Here is a 21,980-nt window from a genome sequence, read left to right as displayed (position 1 = left end):
TACAAAATATAATTAATTTATAATTTTTATTACAATTCATTGGTACTATTTTGAATTAAAACCGTCAATTCATATGCGAGCATGACCACTTTAAAGATACGCTGCACAACCCGGGTTATTTTTGTCAGTTAAGAGACATAACGTGTTTTGAAATGTTTGTTTTCAATTTCATTGTTTGAAGAAGCATCCAAAAACATTAATATTTGCTAATGCAATAATACAATTTTTCAAGATGTAGACATTTTTGAAGATGACTCTTAAAAAATCTTGAGGATAAAAATGTTTATTTTCTGCTTTGACTCGCTTCTTAATCAATTTCTAAGTATTAAAAATTAAACATGTAGGGCTAAATATTTTTAATAAAAAAAGCAGACTGTTAATTTAAATATGATTCTGTAATTAGAATTTTAATATAATTGTGATTCCGTACCAAACATGTTTTTAAATAATAAATAATATAATTTAAAATTCAAATATCTGCATTTCTTAGGTTAAACAAAACCCATAAAGTGATGAATTTGAATGTGATTCATACTCTTAGATTCATGTAAAATTTTGTGGATTCAGGCCATTTTGGCTGAACTGTTTTTCATCTTTTTAAATATAAAAGAAGTGGACAAGTTAGCTAAAGCAGTAAGCTAAAAATGTTGTGTTTGATAGCCGGTGACTTCGGAGATGGAGTGTCAGCCAGTGACGTTAGACCCTATATGTAGCCAGCTCCATTCCTGCCCGGCATGTGCAAGCCAGCCCCTCTGTCACTGGCATTACGGTGGACCCTGCAAGGCTGCCAGCAATCTCACCCTCGATGAGCAGCAGGTCAGTTGCTAGTTGTCTCATTGTAATGTTTAAGGTTGCGCTGAAAGGCAATGCCACCAAAGTGTCATCCTGTGAATCGAGAATCTTATCCTGTTGGTTTTTAATTCTTCATTTGCACTGTTTATACATTGATGGTTAGTGATACATGGGAGTAGTTTTTTCACACTGATTACATTAACTCACATATTTGATTTTGGGTTTTTTTAAAGTAGGAAGAGGAACAAATGGAAATACATTTTTTCTTTCTAAAATTGGAATGAATGCCGTATAGTCACTTAGTGTACAAATCCTGAATATCTTACTTGTATATATCTTATACAGGTCTTAAACACGTTCACGACAACAGCTTATTTCTGGACTTTTAATATGCCATTGCATTCCTTAATAATACAAAAATGTAATTTTTTTGTTAAATGTATAACAAGAAAAGTATGTAGGCTTTGCAATTTTGCTCCAAAAAAATTATGATTTTTGTTCAATGTTTCTCTGTGCACCCTAAGAGGTACCTACAAAATTAATTTACCATAAAAATTAAGCAATTGTGCGCCTGACGAGGTACACAATAGTCTTGTGTATTTATTTTAGCACAGGATCAAATTTAACTAACTACCAAGACGGTAATCAATAAAAACACAATATGAAATACATAGCATAGTGTACTCCAACGGGCACTCGATGCACTTCACGCAAACCCGGTGTGTACCCGATGGGTACACGTCGTGAATGTGTTAACTTAGAAACTTAATATTAGACTATATATAATAAAATAAAATAAATCCTCTCAACACAAACACTGATAGATTTGCCTTTTTTGTAATTTTAAACTCATCTAAAATATGGCCTTGCTGTGTGGGGTGGTAACAACAGCAATAAGTCTAAAGATAGTTCTGATTGTCCAGAAAAAAGCTATCAGAGTTCTAACAGGTTTAGATCACCTGGAAAGTGGCAGAGATGCTTTTCAATTCCTTGAAAATTATGACAGTAGTTGCTCTTTACATATTAGAAAATGTAATATATGCTGATGGAGAATATCTGCTAAGAAACAGAAATGTTTACCAGAAATGGTGAATGACAGAAATCACATATAATAAGAAAGCTGTCAGATGATAATGGATGGTTCAAGTAGTGATATTGTTAAATCCTGCAATCTTTTTTAGTTTAGACTGAAAATCTTGCAACATTTCACAATACATATAAAAATGTTGTTTTGTCTGTTAGGAGTCGGTGGGTTGTACCAACAGCTGTTCTCAGTTGACTACCTGCCTGAACTGTACAGTGGAGGAGTGTATCTGGTGTCAGAATGAGGAGAGGTGTGTGGACAAGACAGCGTACACGGCAAGCTTTCCGTATGGCCAATGTCGAGAGTGGACCACCCACCAGGCTCGCTGCAGAGCTACCGCAGGTCTCTTACATTGTCTTTCGTATTAAAAGAGAACTTCATTAAGTACAAAATTTCTAACCGATACAGAGGTAAATTTCTTTTCAAAGTGTAATTTTTCTGTTGCAAGATTAGCTGGAACCACTTGGACTTATGATCCAAATGTATTGTCTTACTTTACTGGACTGACCTCAATATACAGGGAATAAAGTTTATTTTTTCAGCTTAAAAAGTATATATATGATGATGTAAATCAAGTAAATCAATTAATAAACTGTAAACGAAAAAATGTAAAAAAATTATTTGTTTTAACTGTACAATAGTTCAACAACAACAACTAAAATTTATTACCTTTACCTCTGAAAATATTTTAAATTTATCTGATATTTATAAATGGTCGGTCTTGTAACTCTATCCTAAAAATCATATAATCAACCAATATTTCTAAATTGTTTATCTCTTTGTTTCCAGTTAATCTTTTATAACATGCAAAATAGCTTTTTTTGGCTTGGATTTCACCCTAAGGTATGTATTAAGCGATTATGTTGTTTACATATTTTGGCTGTTGTACAGGTCGTTCGCAGTGCAACTTTTTCCGGACATGTTTCCAGTGCCGGGATGATCCAGAGTGTGGCTGGTGTGATGATGGTTCGGGTACGGGGCTGGGGGATTGTCTACCTGGGGGCAATACGGGACCACATCCTCCCCACACCTGCCCCAACAACAAGTGGTTTTTCACATGTTGCCCCAGTGAGTAACCTTGTCATGATTCTACTGGTGTTTACTGTTATTAAACCTTTCGACCCAATTTTGTCCTGACGGTCAACAAAGATATAAGGAATCCAATGTCCGGCCCCACCCTCACAATTTCAGTGCATTGTGATTATATTTATACATATATATTTCCTTAGTGCACTACAATGAGCACTATGCGTTGTTTAACATTCCGACAATGCTCTTAATGTTCATTAACATGGTTTGTGGAACCGATAACTGTTCTAAAAAAGCCCAAACAAGTTATAACTGTACAAAAATTTATCTTATAAATATCTAGCCACATCCACTATTGGAGCAAGCTTGTTACGCAATTTTGCTCCAATATTGCGGCCATTACAATTTTTTAATATGTTCAGGAATGCTAATAAAATTCCTAAACTTTTTGTAATAAACAATGTTTGTGTATCTCAAATGGTTTTTGAGATAATGATTTACAGGGAAATTCCATAATATATAGATTATTAGGCTAATATTTCTGTTGTCACAAAATCTGTCTTATTCCCACTATTTTAATTACTTTAATTTATTAAATATGGAATATTATTACTTTTTGAACAAATTCATACAGTGTGTATAAAGATACTATATGTGTTACATTGTTGTTCAACGTTTACAGCTTGTAACAACATATTTTATAGTAATATAATTATAAATCTCACCATTGGTTCTTAAAGTGTCAACTTACCTAAAACATTGAAAATATATCAAACAGTACAATCTATATGTATATAAAACAAAGTAAAATATTTCAACATTAATTTATAACAATTAAATTTAGTACACAAATCCAGTAAAATTGATCAAAATGAGCTGTGTATGAAGACTTAAGCCTTTTTAAGAAGGTTACTTTTCGAAAAGTAAAATGTACAAACCATTATTGTCATTTCTTCTTTTACTTCACAAACTCTGAAATACATGAGTGTACGGCATGTTGTAGCCTGCCAGTGTAATGGTCACAGCACATGTTCCAACAATAGCAGTCTGTGTAACCAGCCGTGTGCCAACCTGACTCAGGGACCCCACTGTGAGCGGTGTGTGCCCGGTTACCATGGCAACCCTGTCAACGGAGGGCGCTGCATACGTGAGTATACTGTATCTCTATGTCAGTGATGTAATATGTGAACAAATTAACAAATACTACTTTTCTTGTAGAATTCTCTCTTTAAATTTTGTAAAAAGTTTAGCATCTTCAAGAAGTGTGTTTATACAATACAATGCATAAACAAATGTACTATTTCAGTATAAATTTTATATATTCATAAGATATTTTGTTTCTTTTTTTATTGATACAAAATTATTGTAAGTTAACAAATATATATATATGTAAATCAAACACTAGAGGTATAGCTGGAATGCAGAATCAAGTTAAATGGTCTGGATAGTTTTAAAGAGAAAAATGGTAAATCTTTGATACTGATTTTGAATTAACCCCTTCAGTGCCAACATCTGGATAACAGGTCATTTTAAAAACATGCATAAATTGCCAACGTCTGGCTTACCGGATGTAAAAAAATATACTTAAATACAAAACTTCCTATTTATACTCATATTTTACTTAAGTTTTCATTACAAATAAACATTCCTTCTCTTAAGCATTTTATATAATGTACAAATAAAGCTGAACATTTAGTAGCAGTGACACAAGTTGACAAAAATAGCAAGTTGTTATAAAAATGGTAAATATTTAAGGTTTTGGTGATAATTTAATAAAAAAATAGTATATACGTTATAAATAAAGTTTTCTTTTAGTTTGCTTGGTTTCATTGAATGTGGGAAGTTCTTAGTACTTATTTGAGTGTCAAACCTGAAAATTAAAGAAATTTAATGTCTTGTTTCATTCTTAGTATTTCTTTACATGTTTTTGAGTATACAGTATTTTTGCTGACTATTCCAAATCCTGCACTGTAAGTGTTAAAACAAGTAAATAATAAACTTGTTGTACAATAGCTGCAAATTTAAGAAATTATAATATCGAAATTTAAATACATGGGTTGCAGTTTTACTGATTCAAAAGGTATGCTTGAGTTGTGCAAGTTTACCATTTTCAGAACAGTATGATGTCTAGCTTGCCCAGTTTCTGCTCAGAATTATGTTGAGTGATTTATTTATTTAAATTCTTTGAGACCAATGAATGTTTTGTCTAGCGTGTGAGTGCAACGACCATGGCTCACTATGTGACCACGAGACGGGCAAGTGCTACTGCACCACTAAGGGTATTGTGGGGGATCACTGTGAGAGATGTGATACCCAGAACCACTACCACGGCGACCCAACCAACCATGGCTCCTGCTTCTGTGAGTTGTGTGTTGACTTATAGTCTTATAGTGAATCTGTTATTTCTCTGATTGGTATTGAATCAAATGCAAAGTTTCTTGGATACATTTTTGATCAAACCTTTTTGTTCCAGATGATTTGACAATTGACTATCAATTTACATTCAACTTGTCTAAGAAGGATGACCGCCACTATACTCAGATCAATTTCAAGAACAGCCCACCCAAGGCTGATGTGGATGCTGACTTCAGCATCACTTGCTCTGTCATGGCCAAGATGAACATCACCATCAAAACTGGTAAGCACAGGATAAAGTAATTGATAACAAAGAACCTAATGTGATTCACATGTTTTAAACAAGTTCCTGGGTGTCAAGCTTGTAGTGTTGTATTAGCAATAGTGTTGTATTTCATTCATAACTATATTGTGTTTCATGACAGTGTTGTGTTACTGATTTTTTGTTTTTTTTTTCACTGAACGATGGCATACGTCCAGAAAAATCCTGTTTCCTTCACTCAGTTTTAAATTCTCTTTAAAATCTCTGGAAGAAATTAACATCTTTTTTTCCCGAATACGTTATTTTCTTAGAAATTGTGCTATATGGTACATATTGTGATTCTCATAATTTATTTATTTTTTTTAAGTTTTAAAAGCCACAAAAATGTTTATTATAAGTTGTAGAATGGGTTTTAATGATTAACGTGGTCAAAAAGTCAGTTTGTAACATAAGAGTTTTGACAGAATATGAAGAGCAGGCTTACCTTTACCATATTGGAAAATTGTTCATTTTCATAACATACAGACATTAACATATAATAAAAGATTAAATATTTAGCTTTTTAACAAAAAAAAAGCAATTTCTTTTGGTTACCCCATCTACTGTCATAAAACAGAGTTCTTGACAGAAATGACAGGTACAGAGTAATTCTACCCAGTAATTTTCACCTTAACAAGTATAAAAACCAATAAGGGTTTCACTGGGAACAAAAAATTTAAATAGTTTGTTTTATTATCTTTCATTTAAATATGTTTACAATTTTAGGATAGTAATCTCAGTTTTACTGTTTTTCAGCCACAAATGGGGAGAAGGCTATGCTGAGTGCCGTGAACTGTTCCAACTTCCGGTGGCGCTTCACCAAGGCAGACCATCACTTTGGTGTGTCCGATAACGTTACCCTCACCACGTTCTATGTGTACGTGTATGACTTCCACCCCCCGCTCTGGATTCAGATCTCCTTCTCACAGTATCCTAAACTCAACCTGCAGCAATTCTTCATAACTTTTTCATCGTAAGTAGACTCATTGACTTAAAGACTTCAATTTTTAAAGTTCGGTAACTAGATAATGAATACTAAGACCACATTTATTAAATTACACTATTAACAGTATTTATATAGTAGGTATATTTATAAAAATGAGAAAACAGGTGGTATTTCTTTCCTGGAGTAATTGTGTAGATTCATTATAGAAGTGAGATTTTATGTGAAGAAATATTTTTGAGTAAAAAAATTAACTATCAAATTGAAATGTACAATGCGGTTTTATCATCAGTTGTTGACATGTTTGCTGCGGTAAAGTTGTTAATCTTATATTGTAACCTGAGTCACACGACTCAAAAAGGTGCAATATGTTTTACTGGCGAGTCATGACTTTGGTGGACTTTGGCGTGTGATAGTTTAGTCCTGGTTAGTGCTAAGTAAATTGATGTAACTATCAAATTGTGTTGATTTAGGGTGCACAACACATGTATGTGTTTTACTTTTGAGTGTCATGAACCACCTTCACTCATGCTACCTACTATTTTTATATTCACTTAGACCAATAAATGACAAATGTCTTATTATTAATATACAATAAAGCTCCAAAACATGAAAAATATCTACCCTGTAGCTTGGAGGCTGATATAAAAATGTAGCAGACAGTGACAGCAGCTAAAATTGGCAGCGAACAAGGAACATACCTGTACATGTCTGTGAAATGACTGTGTAAGCAAAATAATTCATGTGCAGCATGAGTCACCCATTTCTCATAAATAATAATACACCTTACAGTAATAATTATGAAAAATACTTCTAAGCACTTCAATCCTCAATTAAATTACTAAAACCTACATTTAAAAATATGTGTTCCCCAAAATATTATTTTAATACTTTCTTGTCAATGTTGCTCAGTTCACTTGAACTAATTTCATTGTGTACATAACAATTATAAATTTAATAATTAATTATGCTGACACATGGAGTAGTTGGAATAGTAAATTCGATTGGAAATTAATTTGTGTAAAAGATGTTTTGAAATTTTACACAATTTCACTGAATTAAATTTGTCAAATAGTGACTCATAAGTTTGTTTCGTCGCACTGCTCATTCTGTAATAAATTTCAGCAGAAATACACATTTCTGTTAACATAAAATTTCTTAAGGTCACCCTTGACCATATCAGCATTATCCAGCAACTGTTGCTTGACTACAGTTGTCACAATGGACCTGCCAGCAGCAGCAGAAGTGTGTGGGATGGGAGGAGATGGCAAGCACTTAATGTGCAGACATGGGCTTCTGTTCATCTCTTGATTATATGGAGATGAAAAAGAAGATCAGAGGGAAAAAATCAGTCCTCATAATATATATATTTTTACAGATTGGTTGATTCTTGATTTACTTTTCATAGCAAAATAATTAAAATTCCAAATCAAAACTAGATTTCTTAGTATTGATTTGTTAGATAGAACATAACAGTATAGGATGTGGCATAGTGCAACTTTAAATGAATGACTATCAAAAGGAGCAAACCAAAAATCAAAAGTAGGTAAAGCCAATTGAACCAGTAGAAGTAGTTTAACAACAGGGTACAAAAGATTAGAATATAAATAAATGCAAACTAGAAGAGTAAATAATCACAGAACAATCAAATATATAAATCATTACAGTACAAATAATCATAATATAAACATACAAATTAACAAAGCTTTGTTGAAAAAAAATAAATCTTCCTATTTATTGTTGTTCCTGGATGTAATTTCTGTGTATGAAAACATTTTTCCACTATGTAAAACAATTTTTATATTATCATAATTATGTTTGATTCTAATTATATTTCATAACTATTATACCTTGAAAGTGCTAACTGCCCTAAGATAAAAGGGTCTGTTATATTTTTGTAGAACTTACCAAATAATTATTAATATTTTCAAGGTTACTTATAGAAGCAAATCAGTCTATAAACACTGAGTAATCAAAGACATTTATTACTTTGGGAAATTTAAAAAAGAAATAAGGTCCACTTGCCGTACAATTTGTAGTCCAAACTAAACTATACAAGTGATGGTAGCTATTATAGTTTATCGTTCATAAGTTTTTAAATATATTATTTTCACGTACAAGTTATAATTATGAAATATAAAAATTTATTTTACAGGCTTGAAAGATGTTAATTTAACAAAATTTAATTTAATCAGTTGTATTTAATCCTCTCTTGTCTACAATGCCTATGTAAAATATATCAGCATAATCTTGAATTATGTCAACTAACAAGGTGTATCAAACACCTTATGTGTTAGGTGTAACTACATAAGGTGTTTCAAACTGATTTGCTATCAATTCTAACATGCCAGGGCAATAAGGTAAGAGAACAAGAGTGGCCATTCATTCCATACTATAGAACCAGGTAGTGTGTCATAACTTAATCTTACAATGCTTTTCCTGTTCTGTTGTTCTTCAGTGTAAACAACAACCGATACCAAACTTCATTATAATATCTTCAAGTTCATATCTTTATTAAATGCCTCTCAGTCAATTCATAATGTTGTTGCAGATGTTTCCTGTTGTTGCTACTAGTGGCAGCAGTACTTTGGAAGATCAAACAAAAGTACGACATGTACAGGAGGCGACAAGTAAGTCTTTACGTCAGAGGTAGTAAGTACGTTGTGTTTAACGTTTTTACTGCCACAGAACAATATGCTCGGCTCAGGAATTCTGACCGGGAAACACCGCAGACAGATTAGATCGGCTTTTTATATTTTCTTTTACTACGTGGTTATTTTTACCAATAAACATAAAATGTACACCAAAATATAAGTATAACAATCGTTCTAAATAGCTTTAATACTACACCATTAATATAGCAAAGAATGATAGAATAACAAGCAGCTGTGCCATGCCAGGTGTGTCCGTAAGTCAGCTGAGTGAGACACCTATACAACAAAAAAGCTCTGTGTGGTGTACCCAGCAGCCATCCAGAGTAATCTAAATAAACAGGTGTTCTCATTGTCTCATCCGGTGTTCTCATTGTCTCATCAGGTGTTCGGACACTGTCAGTACATTGTACAGATTGGTACAATATTTTAATATAAACCTTAACAACTTTTTTCTACTGTGTTACTCACTTATACAAAAGTATAAGATATAACAACAACATGAGTTTACAACAATAAAAACATCCGGACAACTGCACACTTAATTGTTCCTAATTCTCTCCCACTTTGTATTCATGTAGTTAATATAAGTTTCTGGATGTAGTAGAGCTGTTAAATCACGCTATTGATCAAGTTCTGTCCATTAAGGAGTGTTTGCCTTATTCTATCTGTCTCGATTGATAGTACATAATGTAATCTTGACATAAAGGCCACATTATGTAAATCGTAAGCTAATTCATAGAAGTGAGCACAGTACACAACAGGACAGCTTGCTTCAGCTGCTGTGAGTAAGGCTTGAGTTGGGAAGGATGGGCTTTTTCCCATTTTGCACTCCGTGGGTACAATCTATTGCTGTCCAATCTGTAAGAAAGTGGGTCACAAAACATTAAAAAAAAATAAGATAAAAGTTTGATTACTCCATAAACACACTTTAAAATGTTTTTATTTCTTGTAAGTTTGTATGTTATTATAAATATGTGTATGAATAAGTTAATTAATAAAGTAACCTAAGTTGCCTTGTAAACCAGAGTTTATATTTTGAAGAACAACTGGGAGTAAAAACATTACTATTAATAATTATAAGCTCCTAGTATTATTATTTAAAAGCTCTTAAAATGGTATATTATGCATTTTTTACTCTCAATTGGTCTATGGTATTGAAATATGAGGAAATACATTAAAAAAAAACAATAAAAAAAACAGTACGTTATATTTCTGGTTTTAGTTATAAAGATTCATGTAAACAAAAATTTCAAGAACTTCATATTATGATAGTCCCTTGTTTAGTTGTGTATAAACTGTTGCTTTATATGGCTATGTTAAACAACTTAACATATCAAAACATCCACCAATATAACACAAGGAGCGCAAACAATATTATAACCAAAAAACTGACTTCCAAACAATATTCATTAGCAACATTATCTCTTTGACCAAAATTATGAAATGCGATGCCAAATAAATTAAGATCACTGCCATTTGGTATTTTCAAAAGGCAAATTAGCTTTTTTCCTCTTGGAACACCCATTTTATGAAGTGGGTGAGTTTTTTGGGATTAATTAAAATAAATAAACAATTATCGTTGATCTTAGGAAATTCTTTTATCTGTGTTGTAAAGGGGTTTTTAAATTAATTAATTTGTTTTAATTGATTTTTTTAGTTATTTAATGTATTGCTTCTTTTAAAGGTTTGGACGAACTGGAGGATTGCATTGCTCTTAACATTGAAGTGTACAATGATGTGTTTACAATTGTATGACAAATTGCCATGTAATCTTTACCAGTAATAAATGAGTATAATTGAGTATGAATAATGGCTTTAAAACATAAATCAATTTGGCCATTATTCATTATTCCAATTTTATAAAAACTATAGGAAAATATATTTGTTTTATGATTATATTTGCAAAACAAAGAAAGAATTTCCTATGAAGATGTCCTTAAATGTAAAAGTACATTCTGTCTTATGTGCGTGTTTTTTAATGTTTATACTCGTAGTACAAATGATAAAAAATAAAATCGCATTGAAATAAAAAGTATATGTTTAAGACCAAAAATATAAGTTCTTTATTTTTATATATTTTATTTTTAAATTATTTGTTTTTGTGAAATTTAGCATTAAAAGTCAATTTAAAGGATCTTCATCTCAAAAATGATATAACTCTATGGTTATAAATATGTTATTATTATCTTATAACAACACTATTTGTTTAAAATAATTAAATTCAAACATTGGAAAAGATGATGAATATCACAAATATAATAAAAAAATAGAAATAATATGGCAGTAATCCTTTAAATTCCTATATTTTAATAAACACTAAGTACTTTAATATATTTTTCATCCATGGGGTATTGAATAGGGCACGAGAAAATTACTGCTGCAAAGTAAAAAATGCATTAACCTTTTTGGTGATTATGTAAAATAAACTTAGACTCTATTCAGGTTTTAGTAATGAAATATTTTTTATAGTTCATTTGGGGTTGAAAAATCAGCTCTTGTATGTGATTGCAGGTTGATCGTTGGTTTTCCAGCTTCTCTTTTCCATGCTAACTAATGAATGGGGTGTCAGTGAGTAAATTTTACTGGGTTCATTTGCAGAGACTGTTTGTGGAGATGGAACAGATGGCCAGTCGCCCATTCTCTCAGGTCTTGGTGGAGATCGAGAAGAGAGATGTTTCTGCAGAAATCACTGCCGTCAACAATACGCTTAGGAGGCGGAAAAAAGTAAGTTTTAGTTTGTGTGCTACATTATTGAGGGCATCATAAGAGGAATTTGAGCAGAAAATAAACCTTCCCACCTACCCCTGCTGTCAATTACATGATTGTAAACCTTGCCAACTTCTCCTGCTGCCAGTGAAATGGTTCTCCAACTGGTATCCCAAAAATTTATGTAATTTTTTGTTATATGATCTTCACTATCACTAACTTTTTATTTCATTTTACACTTAACCCCTTGCGCTCGAATGGTCAGTAGTACTGGCCATGCAACGTCTTCAGACAGCCCGTTATTAGTTTCATCATTGCTTGTCCTCGCCGCTCGAATGGCCAGTAGTACTGGCCGCGCTAGTTCCACTCCCAGCTAGTCGCCATGTTTGTATACTTTCCCAGCCAGCTCGTAATTCTTTTCAAATGACCTTTGTATTAGAAACATAGGTATTTAAAAATGACGTAAACACCATTTATAGATAATTAAAGAACAACTTTAATGAAACTAACTTATTCTAAGATAAACAAACTGTTTGTTAATGTTATTTTTATACATACATTTTTAAATTCAATAATTAAAATAAATTGCTGAAATTACAATTTGATATTTACATATGACACAGTCATAAAACGTTTTCCAACATTTTTAGTCTTTGAACTTTTTGGCGGAGTGGAATTTTTTAAAACATAATCCCATGTGAAGTCCTGAGTTGTTAGGACATGTTTTGCAGTAAAATTTGCTGCGTTTTCTGTCCTTGCCAAGTCTCCTATCACTACAAACTACGCAGTCCTTAGTCTTGCCACCATCAAGTGGATATGGGATGTGCAATTTTCCGTTTAGTCTTTCTTCTTCATCTGAAGTGGAAGGCCTTCCTCTTTTCCTTGAATTTCTTACATCTCCCACTAATTCTTTAATCAACATTCTGAATTTTCTTTACCGTATATTTTCTTCACTGCTATCTGTATCATCTACTGACAACTCACCACTGTCCTCTCCCACACTGTGTTCATTTTGAATATCCTCTTCATCATTTATGTTTTGTTCCATTATACGATAATCGGTGTCTTCACCCAATTCTTCACAGAGTTCATCTTCAAATTGTTCATTGAAACTGGAATCCAAATCACTATTGTATTCAGAACCACTGTCTTCATCAATGTCACTTTCATCGGCCAATATATTTCTAACTTCATCAGAACGTAAACAGTCATCCATTGTATATTTATTAAAAAAATATACAATATTTACAAAATAATAAACGTAACAAATTGTATTGTTCACAAAGCCTACCACAAAAGAACTGTTCCAAATGTAAACACTAACTATTTACAAAATAATAAATTGCACAGCTGCCATTTTATTATGAAAGATGTGTTATAAAGATATTCAACTATTATTTACAAATATTTACAAATTAATAAAAATTCACTGCTAAATAACATCAAACAGTACGAAACGCAAGTCAAATGAACACACAACAAGTAGTAATGGACGAGGGTGACTGACCTTCGAAACATGAGTTGTCTGAATCTTCTACGCAGAAATGTAATTGGCGGGAAACCATTGTCAGCAGATGTCAAATTTAGTTTAAGAGTTCCTCGATAGGTTACAGCACTCGCCTGACATAGAAGTATAAATTAAAATAATAATAATAAAGTGTTTACGTAGTGTCCAGTAGTACTGGCCATACGAGCAATGGTCGTATTCTGTACTGGCCAGTACAGGTGGCCATTCGAGCAGCCAGGACATAGCGTAAAAAATTAAAACCAAGCTGAGGCGGAAATGTCAGCGGGCAGTACAGCTGGCCATTCGAGCACCGAGGACAAACTATAAATATTGCTTTCGAGTGCATAGGGTTAATAGAATTAGTTCATGAGTTAAACTTGTTTTCGTAGGTTGTTGTATCAAAAACACCTTGTGTGAGGTTATATGGCAGAATCAATTGTATATTCGTAATTGTTATAAAAATGCATACTTAATGTTATGTAGATTGTTAGATTTGATACCAATGCAGGCTCTTGAATGAAAGCAGTATTGTTGATTCTGACTTGTACTAACTTTGGAGTACTGTTTTTCAAAGTTTTGAAATAAATTGAGAGGGATTTTTTTACTTTTATGATAGGACGCTCCGAGCCCCATCGCACTGGAGCCTTGCTGTGGAAACAGAGCTGCCGTCTTGTCTCTGCTGGTCAGGCTGCCTACAGGGAGTGAGAGGTTCACCCCTCCGGGCCAATCAGGTAAACTTAAATTATTATCAACTTCAATTTGTTGAAACAAATGTTAACAAAGTATACCAAGCTTCCTTTCTTAAATAGTTATCTAATAAAGTTTTTCTTAACTAAGGCAAAAATTTAAGGCTCTCTTTTTCAGTAAGTTGACACTGTAAAGTTTATTAAAAATTATCGGATTGTTGAATTGTTATACAAGGGCTATTCAGAAAGTAGATTACGTTTTGATATAAACAAAGAACAAAGTAAAACAAACAAATTTTATTATATACATTTGAAAGTGATAATAAAATACTATTTTTAAACATAGTCACGATAAAAATGTAGGCACTTATCATAATGGTGAACTAGTTTTGAAATTCCAGCAGTATACAATTCTTCTGCTTGAGACTTCAACCAGGTAGTTACACCAGGTCATCATCAAAGTGCTGTGTTACAAGTTAGGTCTTCATTGCTGGATACAGGTGGTAGTTGCTGGATGATAGGTCCGGACTGCGAGCGGACATGGAAACACCTATTTAAAAGCATCCAGGACTTATCGAGTCCGATTTGCCGTGTGTTGATTTTCACACAACATTTATTGTAACCTAAATTCTGTATAACAACTTTGTGTAACAAACTCTTGAAGATTTGAGGAAAACTTATTAGTTCTGTTATAGTGAATCTGTGATCCTCTTTAATCTTCTTATTGACTTAAGAGACAATTTCATCCCTTACAATGGTTGGTCGTTGACTTTGTTTGTCATCATGCACTTTAGTTCAGCCATTTTTAGCCCTTTGAATGCCAACATCCGATTTTACCAGACGTCAAAAGTTGCCTGAAAAGTACCAACGTACAATTTTACCGGAGGTCAAATTTGGCCGAAAATTGCCAACGTACAATTTTACTGGACGTCAAAAGTTGGCAGAAAATTGCCAACGTCCAATTTTACTGGACGTCAAAAGTTGTCTGAAAAGTACCAACGTTCGATTTTACCGATTTTAAAAAAATCACTAAAAATCGAAAACTTTATATTTTTAACATAATTTTATATTAAATTGTTTGTGAAGAACTGTTCTTTTCAAAATAAATTGTTATAGTACACTTCCAATTAAATGACTAACGAAAATCAATCTAGAACTCACATATAAACATTTTTGGTTGACATGGCTACTGGAAACGATGTGACATTAGTTTCTTGAATGTTGTATAACTCACTCATTATTGAAGATAATGATATACATTTTTCAAGATTTATAGACAAAGAAAAGGAAATGATTTTTTTGGTAATGATAATTAGGTTAAAAAATTAAATTTAAATAAATTCTGGAATTTTAGTCCATTTTTGATATTACTAAATTTAATTTTATGATAACTTTATTATTTTCTGTTAATTAGGTAGAGTTTTTGAAGAAAAGTACAAAAAAAGTATGTTGATAGCTTATTAAATAATCAAACTGTGAATTTTATTACTGAAACCTTGCAAAATGTCTTCAAAAGGGCTGACACTTCTAGGTGCACCCACTAGAAAAATACCTGGCACTTTTCAGTACACCCACTCAATAAATACTAGCACTCAAAGGAATACTAGGTGTGTGGTTAGGGGGGTGGGACCTAATGCACCACTGACACACTCCACCTTCAGCAATCACATTGTTCCCATAAACTTCACAGTGTTGGCAATCTCAATTGGTTTATTCTGCTTAGTTAACAAAAACCGATCACACTTCACAATTCACAGGATTTTTCATTGCGTCGCACATTTTAAACTGTTATTGTGAAATTACAAGGAGCGACAGTAAAAATTGATTATCAAAATTGTCACGATAGTCCCGTATTTTCTGAAGAGTCCTTGTATGCTTGAGACCACCAAATCCACTTCAACAGTAGCCTTAGTACATGGTGGCAACACTCATTTTGATTTTGGTTGAGTTAACATAACCTTCAAATATTAACCCAAGAACTGGCAAGTAAATTACCTCTATTGGGAGGCCACTTTTCCAGGTTTTTACGGGTATTTTATAAAAATTAAAAGAAGTTTTAAGAGCTCTTTTATGATATATACATTTTTCATTGAAATCTGTATTTTTTACTATGTATACTTTTATAAGTAAAATTCATTTTGTTTTTTTTAAATTTGAATCTTGTTTATATATTTTTTTGTTTTAGGGGAGTGGGACCATAGAAAACAAAACCTAAGAAACGCTATGTTAATCATGGTAGTTGATGTTTGTTGATTCTTTTAAAAACTTGTTTTATGATTTTGTGTCCTAAGTTATCAAAAAAACTAGTGAGTGAATGTTTTGTCTGCCTAACAATACCTTTAAATATAATTTGAACGGTGGGGATTTTATAAAAAATTCAAACTTTAATTGGCCACCAAATTTTGATGGATGTAACATTAGAGAACTCTAGTTTGTGCCATTCATCTTCTTTTAAAATGAGGTATCAATTGCTAGGGGTTCCTATTTAGATATATTTTGACAATCCCCAAAATATCCCATTTGGGGACAGGGGGGGTCAAAAATTTTCAAATGTCAAAAAACTCCTCAGTTGGTCATGTACACATCTCCTAAAGTAAATCTCCCCATCTCTTTTTATAAGAAAGTTAATAGGGGGTGTGGAACTTTTAAGTGACCCGTTTTATATATACACCGCCGATTCACAATAACAGAACTCTCACTTAGTTTTCCTCAAATTTCTAGGAGTTAGTTACACAAAGTTGTTATGTAGAAGTTAGGTTACAATAAATGTTGTGCGAATTTTAAAACTCTATCACTACTTGGTTAAAATATAAAGCATTTTATTCAATTGATGAGTGAGTACTTGTAACACTATTTATTTAAAATTTTAGATCACTTTTACTTGTTTATATTGCATATATATATAAGAGAAAACAAAACACGTTTCTTCAACTTGAAATGCTTAATATTTCGTAACTTTTCAGTAACATTATCAAAAGCTTGTATAAAATGAAATATAAACAAATATAAGAATGAAAGTTATAAAAACATTGCAAACAACAAAACATATGGTATTGAAACATGTAACCTTTCCTAAACACAGAGATAGATAAAATGTTTGAATAATAAATTTAAATTAATAGTGTCTCACATTTAATCCAACTGGTGATTTTGATTGAAGAGCCATTATGTTTGCTTGTTCATATCTTCTTAGTAATAATTTTGTGTATTCTTTATTTTCATAATTTTGAAACTTCTTGATGCCAATTATAGAGAAACAATTTTCAAAGGTTTTAATGTGTTCAACAGCATGTGCAAATACGGGTCTAAGTAAATTTTGATGTCGAACATCGGCACGATGATTGTTCATTCTCAGCCTAAGTGATGTAGGTGTTTTGCCAATGTAGTCTTTAGGGCAATGTTCACAGGATAATTTATAGACTACATTTTCACTATTACATGTGATGTCTTCTACAATAGAATATTTTTTCTGTGTAACGCAGGTTTTGTAATAGTTTGTGGATTACATCATATTGCATATTCCACAGCGTGGTTTATTGCATGGATGGCATTTGTGTTTTACATTTTGACTGTTGTCTTTATCTTTAATATATTTTGGATGAACTAATAGATTTTTCAAATTTGATGGTTCACATCATTTTATATATATAAAACAAACTGTGAATAACAGTGAAATGCTTTATATCTTAACCAAGTGGTGATAGAAAAACTACAAAAAGTCATTTAACCCTAGAACTGTTAATCGACATAATTATGTCGGTTAATGCCGCTTTTGTGGTGTTAACCGTCAAAATTTTGTCGATCAAACATTCCCCCGTATAATTATTTTTTATAATATACTCCGGTAACGTATCGATATAATTCATGCACCATTGGATTCGGGAAGAAAAAATGCTAAGGAACAGATGAGTTTTATTCCTCTTTGTATTATGGTTATGACGTAGCAAGCTTGTTATTTTGAACGTAAAAGAAAACGCGACGCCGTTTGTTGTGACCGCCATATTGCCGCTGCCGTTCTGTATTACTTTCGTGCCGAGCTGTGGATATTTGTAAATTTTAATAGTTTTACACGTGTTTTAGTGTCGTATTTAATGTGTAGTGTGTTGTTTGATGTCGTAGTAGTGTAAACATATACATTTTAGAATAAATCAATTTCTATTTACTGAAATATGTTTGAGAAATTACCGGCTTTGTGTAGGCTATGGCACAATGACTTGGCTAAAATTCATTTCACATAGTTTGTTATTGTTTTCACTTACTAAACGTTATTTATAGCACTCTTTTAACTCTGAAGTAACTATTTATTTTTTGTAAATAGATAGTTTTCACAATAAAATATATATTTCCTGTAATTTCTTTGGTTATATATAATAACTGTTTGGGTTATTCTATATTTTTTCAATATCTTTAGTTATATTTATAGTTTTCTAACTACATAATATTTCCTATTACTTATAAACCATAAATTTATAAATTTTGATATAGTACAAGCTTTAGAAACTATTTTATATTTTGCTGAATGAAAATTTTTGGCAAAATTTTTGAATAATGGCAAAATTTAACTTTTTTTTACTTTTCAAAAAATAATTTATGGTAATTATTTCATTACTACTTTATATTCTATTTTATTCTAAGTAATAAAATATGCAAAATAACATGTATTCATAGATAAATGTATTAGCAAAACTTGTTTTACCAAAGTCTTACGTGTACACCCGATTTTCAGAATTTATACGCATCGCTGCTTTTTGTTCTATAGCTTTATGATGCTTTCATAAATGTGTATAATGTTTATGTTTTTCAGAAACTAGATAAAATTTGACACAGAATGGCTATCTCACTTATAAATATTTCTCACTATAACTTCATTTGCTAGGTATGGTCCCCCCCAAATTTAAGAAATATTTTTCGTAAATTTTATATTTGATTAAAAAAAAGTGTTTATTAGAAAATTTTTGATGGTTAATTTTACAATATAGTGCAATTCTACGTTTAATTCTGAACACAAAAATATATACTCTTATTTATATTGCTTTTATTTTATATTTTTAATAATTTTTTTAAAAAACCCTTGCGCGAAGCTCCAAAACAGCCCGACACTACAGGATGAAATGACCGCCAGTTCTAGGGTTAAACATGGAAATATAACAGTATAACAAATTACCTAATATGGCATGGTCAGTAAGCCTTATTAAATTTTAAAACTCTATCACCACTTGGTTAAGATATAAAGCATTTCACTGTTATTCACAGTTTGTTATATATATATATATATATATATATATATATATATATATATATATATATATATATATATGCCATGCCATATTAGGTAATTTGTTATACTGTTATATTTCCATGTTTAAATGACTTTTTGTAGTTTTTCTAATATAACATTTACCATATCCAATTTATCTGTGTTGTACATATATCTTATAAAGTGTAAAGACAATTTTAAAAACTGTAATACATATATATAAAACTTGGCACAGTAATAATTTGTAATTCTTTGCATGGTGGATAGCAAGAGGAAGAAGAAGAGGATGAAAAAGATATAATGTACTTGTATAATCTGTAATCAAATCTACAATCCTGCTGGTTGTGTTTGCAGCGGGTCTGGCGATAGCATCAGCATTGGTCACACTCGGCAATCCTCGTAAGGTCAGCCTCGATCCGACGACCAAAACGGATAAAACAAAAAGTCGCAAGTCCCTCTCCAGTCAACACCCTGACAGCTGCATGTAACCCTGTGTATATACTAGATTGTAACATACTGATGTACATTTATAACATAATGTAGTTAGTTGAGCGTTGTGAATACTGAGAACAATGTTGGAACTGGGCGTTGACTCACATCAGACTTCTTAAGAGTTTTAGTGTTTGGTACAAGGTTCTTAACATTTTACAATTAACTCGTTGAAAATCTAGTCTTGAGGATCTATTAATCTTACTTCTTGTGATGTCCTTGCATTTAAATTAAAGAAAAGTAAACACTTTCTTAAATATATTATCAAACAATTTTAAACTTATTTACTAGTGAATTGATTATAGATTATTGCTTTTGTACCAGTTGTCAGTGGTATATACAGAGAACTGGAGGTGATGTATGACAAGTCCTTTCCAGCTCTGGTGTTTTCAACCAGGAAAACAATAACAATTGCAGCTGGTCCTCGTAACAATTAATTTACTCCTTTAGCACTATGGTGAATGTATGATACAGATCGGTGTGTTGTAGTGTAACCAGTGATTAAATACGTGAAGAGATAAATCAATAAGCTCGGACGACAAAGTTGTATTATTACCATTTAATCTTAGAAGTTGCTGGATAGCTAGCAAAAGTGGCAGATGACAAAATTTAATAATGGAATATTATCCTCTTACCCCTTCGGATACAACACTAGCATTAACGCTGACAAGACAATCAAATTAAATTAGGTGATCCTAATTAAATCGATTAGGCAAGGAAAGAATTGTGTGATTTATCTCTCTGTGTGTAATCTATGCCAGACAAGAAGTCAAAGTATCAATGCAATATATTACATTATAAATTCTAATTTTGCTAATATTAGAAGGAAAATTGTGGTTAATGGAGATATGGTGAGTGAAAACAATTTGAGTGAAATTGAATTCAGTTGGCCTCTTCCTAGTTACCAGTAAAATTGTAAGGAATAAAAATCAACTTTGTTGTGACGTTCATTTAATAATAAAAATTCCCTTGTCATTGAAAAATATTAATTGTAATCAGTCCTTTTATTAAAATTCCGTTTGTATGTATAATCAATTTAATGTTTCCTCATATAAGCTAACTCCTGTTAGTACTTGTGAATTAGATGTTCTAATAGTTACATAATACCCTATAAATATATGTCAATTACTATAAATACAAACTGCCAAACGTTTGGTTTCACTGTAATAGTGGGAAATATTTCTGTTTTACTCATGTTTTCCTGGTATTCACCAGCTGAAATTGTTAATAGCTAATTCATCTTCTGCCAAATCATAACGCCAATGTATGTAATGTTCAATAAAAGACTCGCTAATTTATGCTTTTCTCCTTTTTAATTATATATCAGTAACTTTAGAGTATGTCACACTACTGTCGCAGTAGTAATTAATTAAAAGCTAATTACGCTGATAAGCAGTGTGGTATTAAACATGCAATACACTCCGAAATATGGACTTTGTTAATGACTGTTAAGAAGGCTGTTAGATACCATCTACACATCCCAAGGGGTTATTAGTTTAAAACTGTGTGAAAAATAGAAATTTGTCTTAAGTCCAAAAATTACAATTATTAATTAATAATAAATCGTTTATAATTATATTTTCATCATTTAATTTAAATAAAATATAAGTTGTGAATCATTAGCATGTAGAAACACAAAAGTCTGAAAAACATTTTGAATTTGCAACAAGTTCTAATTTATAACACGGTTTTCAAATGTTGCTCCATATAATAGAAGGAATCTGAGAAGCGTGGTCATAGCTAACCAAAATGTCCTCTATAGAACCAATACTATCGGTTCTTAACCCTGGAACTGGCGGTCATATTTCTCTCAGTGGCAGAGTTTTTTAGTACTTCATACATTGCCTTATATTTATTTTATTATTACATGTTTACTATAAAGTACCTATAACTTATTATATATTTCTTTATTCAGCATTGTTCAAGGAACATTTTTCACATAATATAATTGAAACAAAAAAATACCCTTACTCTACCTCTTCGGAGAAAAAATGTTTTTTAGAAAAAAGAAAAGTTAGTTCAAAGTTTTTGATTTGTAAAATTGTTGTTGTTAGTGATACGCAAAATCCAAAATATACAAAAGGAAGAGCATTTCATTCTGAGTAAAAATAAAACAACACATAGTTTATAAGGTATTTATTTTTACATGTGGTAAATGATACAAAAATCATACACTG

At 31.6% G+C, this 21,980-nt stretch overlaps 1 protein-coding gene across 2 annotated transcripts in view; it reads left to right on the top strand.

The window, feature by feature from the left end:
• LOC124359731 (attractin-like protein 1) overlaps positions 1 to 20,843 on the top strand; it is a 74,889-nt gene extending 54,046 nt beyond the window's left edge. For both annotated transcript variants that reach the window (XM_046812719.1, XM_046812718.1), the window contains 11 exons: positions 661 to 816; positions 2,035 to 2,218; positions 2,768 to 2,944; positions 3,909 to 4,052; positions 5,116 to 5,265; positions 5,379 to 5,543; positions 6,318 to 6,534; positions 9,056 to 9,134; positions 11,757 to 11,882; positions 13,988 to 14,102; positions 19,669 to 20,843. In XM_046812719.1, coding sequence (XP_046668675.1) covers positions 661 to 816; positions 2,035 to 2,218; positions 2,768 to 2,944; positions 3,909 to 4,052; positions 5,116 to 5,265; positions 5,379 to 5,543; positions 6,318 to 6,534; positions 9,056 to 9,134; positions 11,757 to 11,882; positions 13,988 to 14,102; positions 19,669 to 19,802 — 1,647 coding nt within the window. In that variant the 3' untranslated portion in view covers positions 19,803 to 20,843. The remainder of the gene's footprint in view (positions 1 to 660; positions 817 to 2,034; positions 2,219 to 2,767; positions 2,945 to 3,908; positions 4,053 to 5,115; positions 5,266 to 5,378; positions 5,544 to 6,317; positions 6,535 to 9,055; positions 9,135 to 11,756; positions 11,883 to 13,987; positions 14,103 to 19,668) is intronic.
• Positions 20,844 to 21,980: the final 1,137 nt, after the last annotated feature.

Source organism: Homalodisca vitripennis, chromosome 4 (genome assembly GCF_021130785.1).
Source record: "Homalodisca vitripennis isolate AUS2020 chromosome 4, UT_GWSS_2.1, whole genome shotgun sequence".
Classification (NCBI taxonomy): domain Eukaryota; kingdom Metazoa; phylum Arthropoda; class Insecta; order Hemiptera; family Cicadellidae; genus Homalodisca; species Homalodisca vitripennis.
This window is presented reverse-complemented; position numbering and strand designations above follow the sequence as displayed.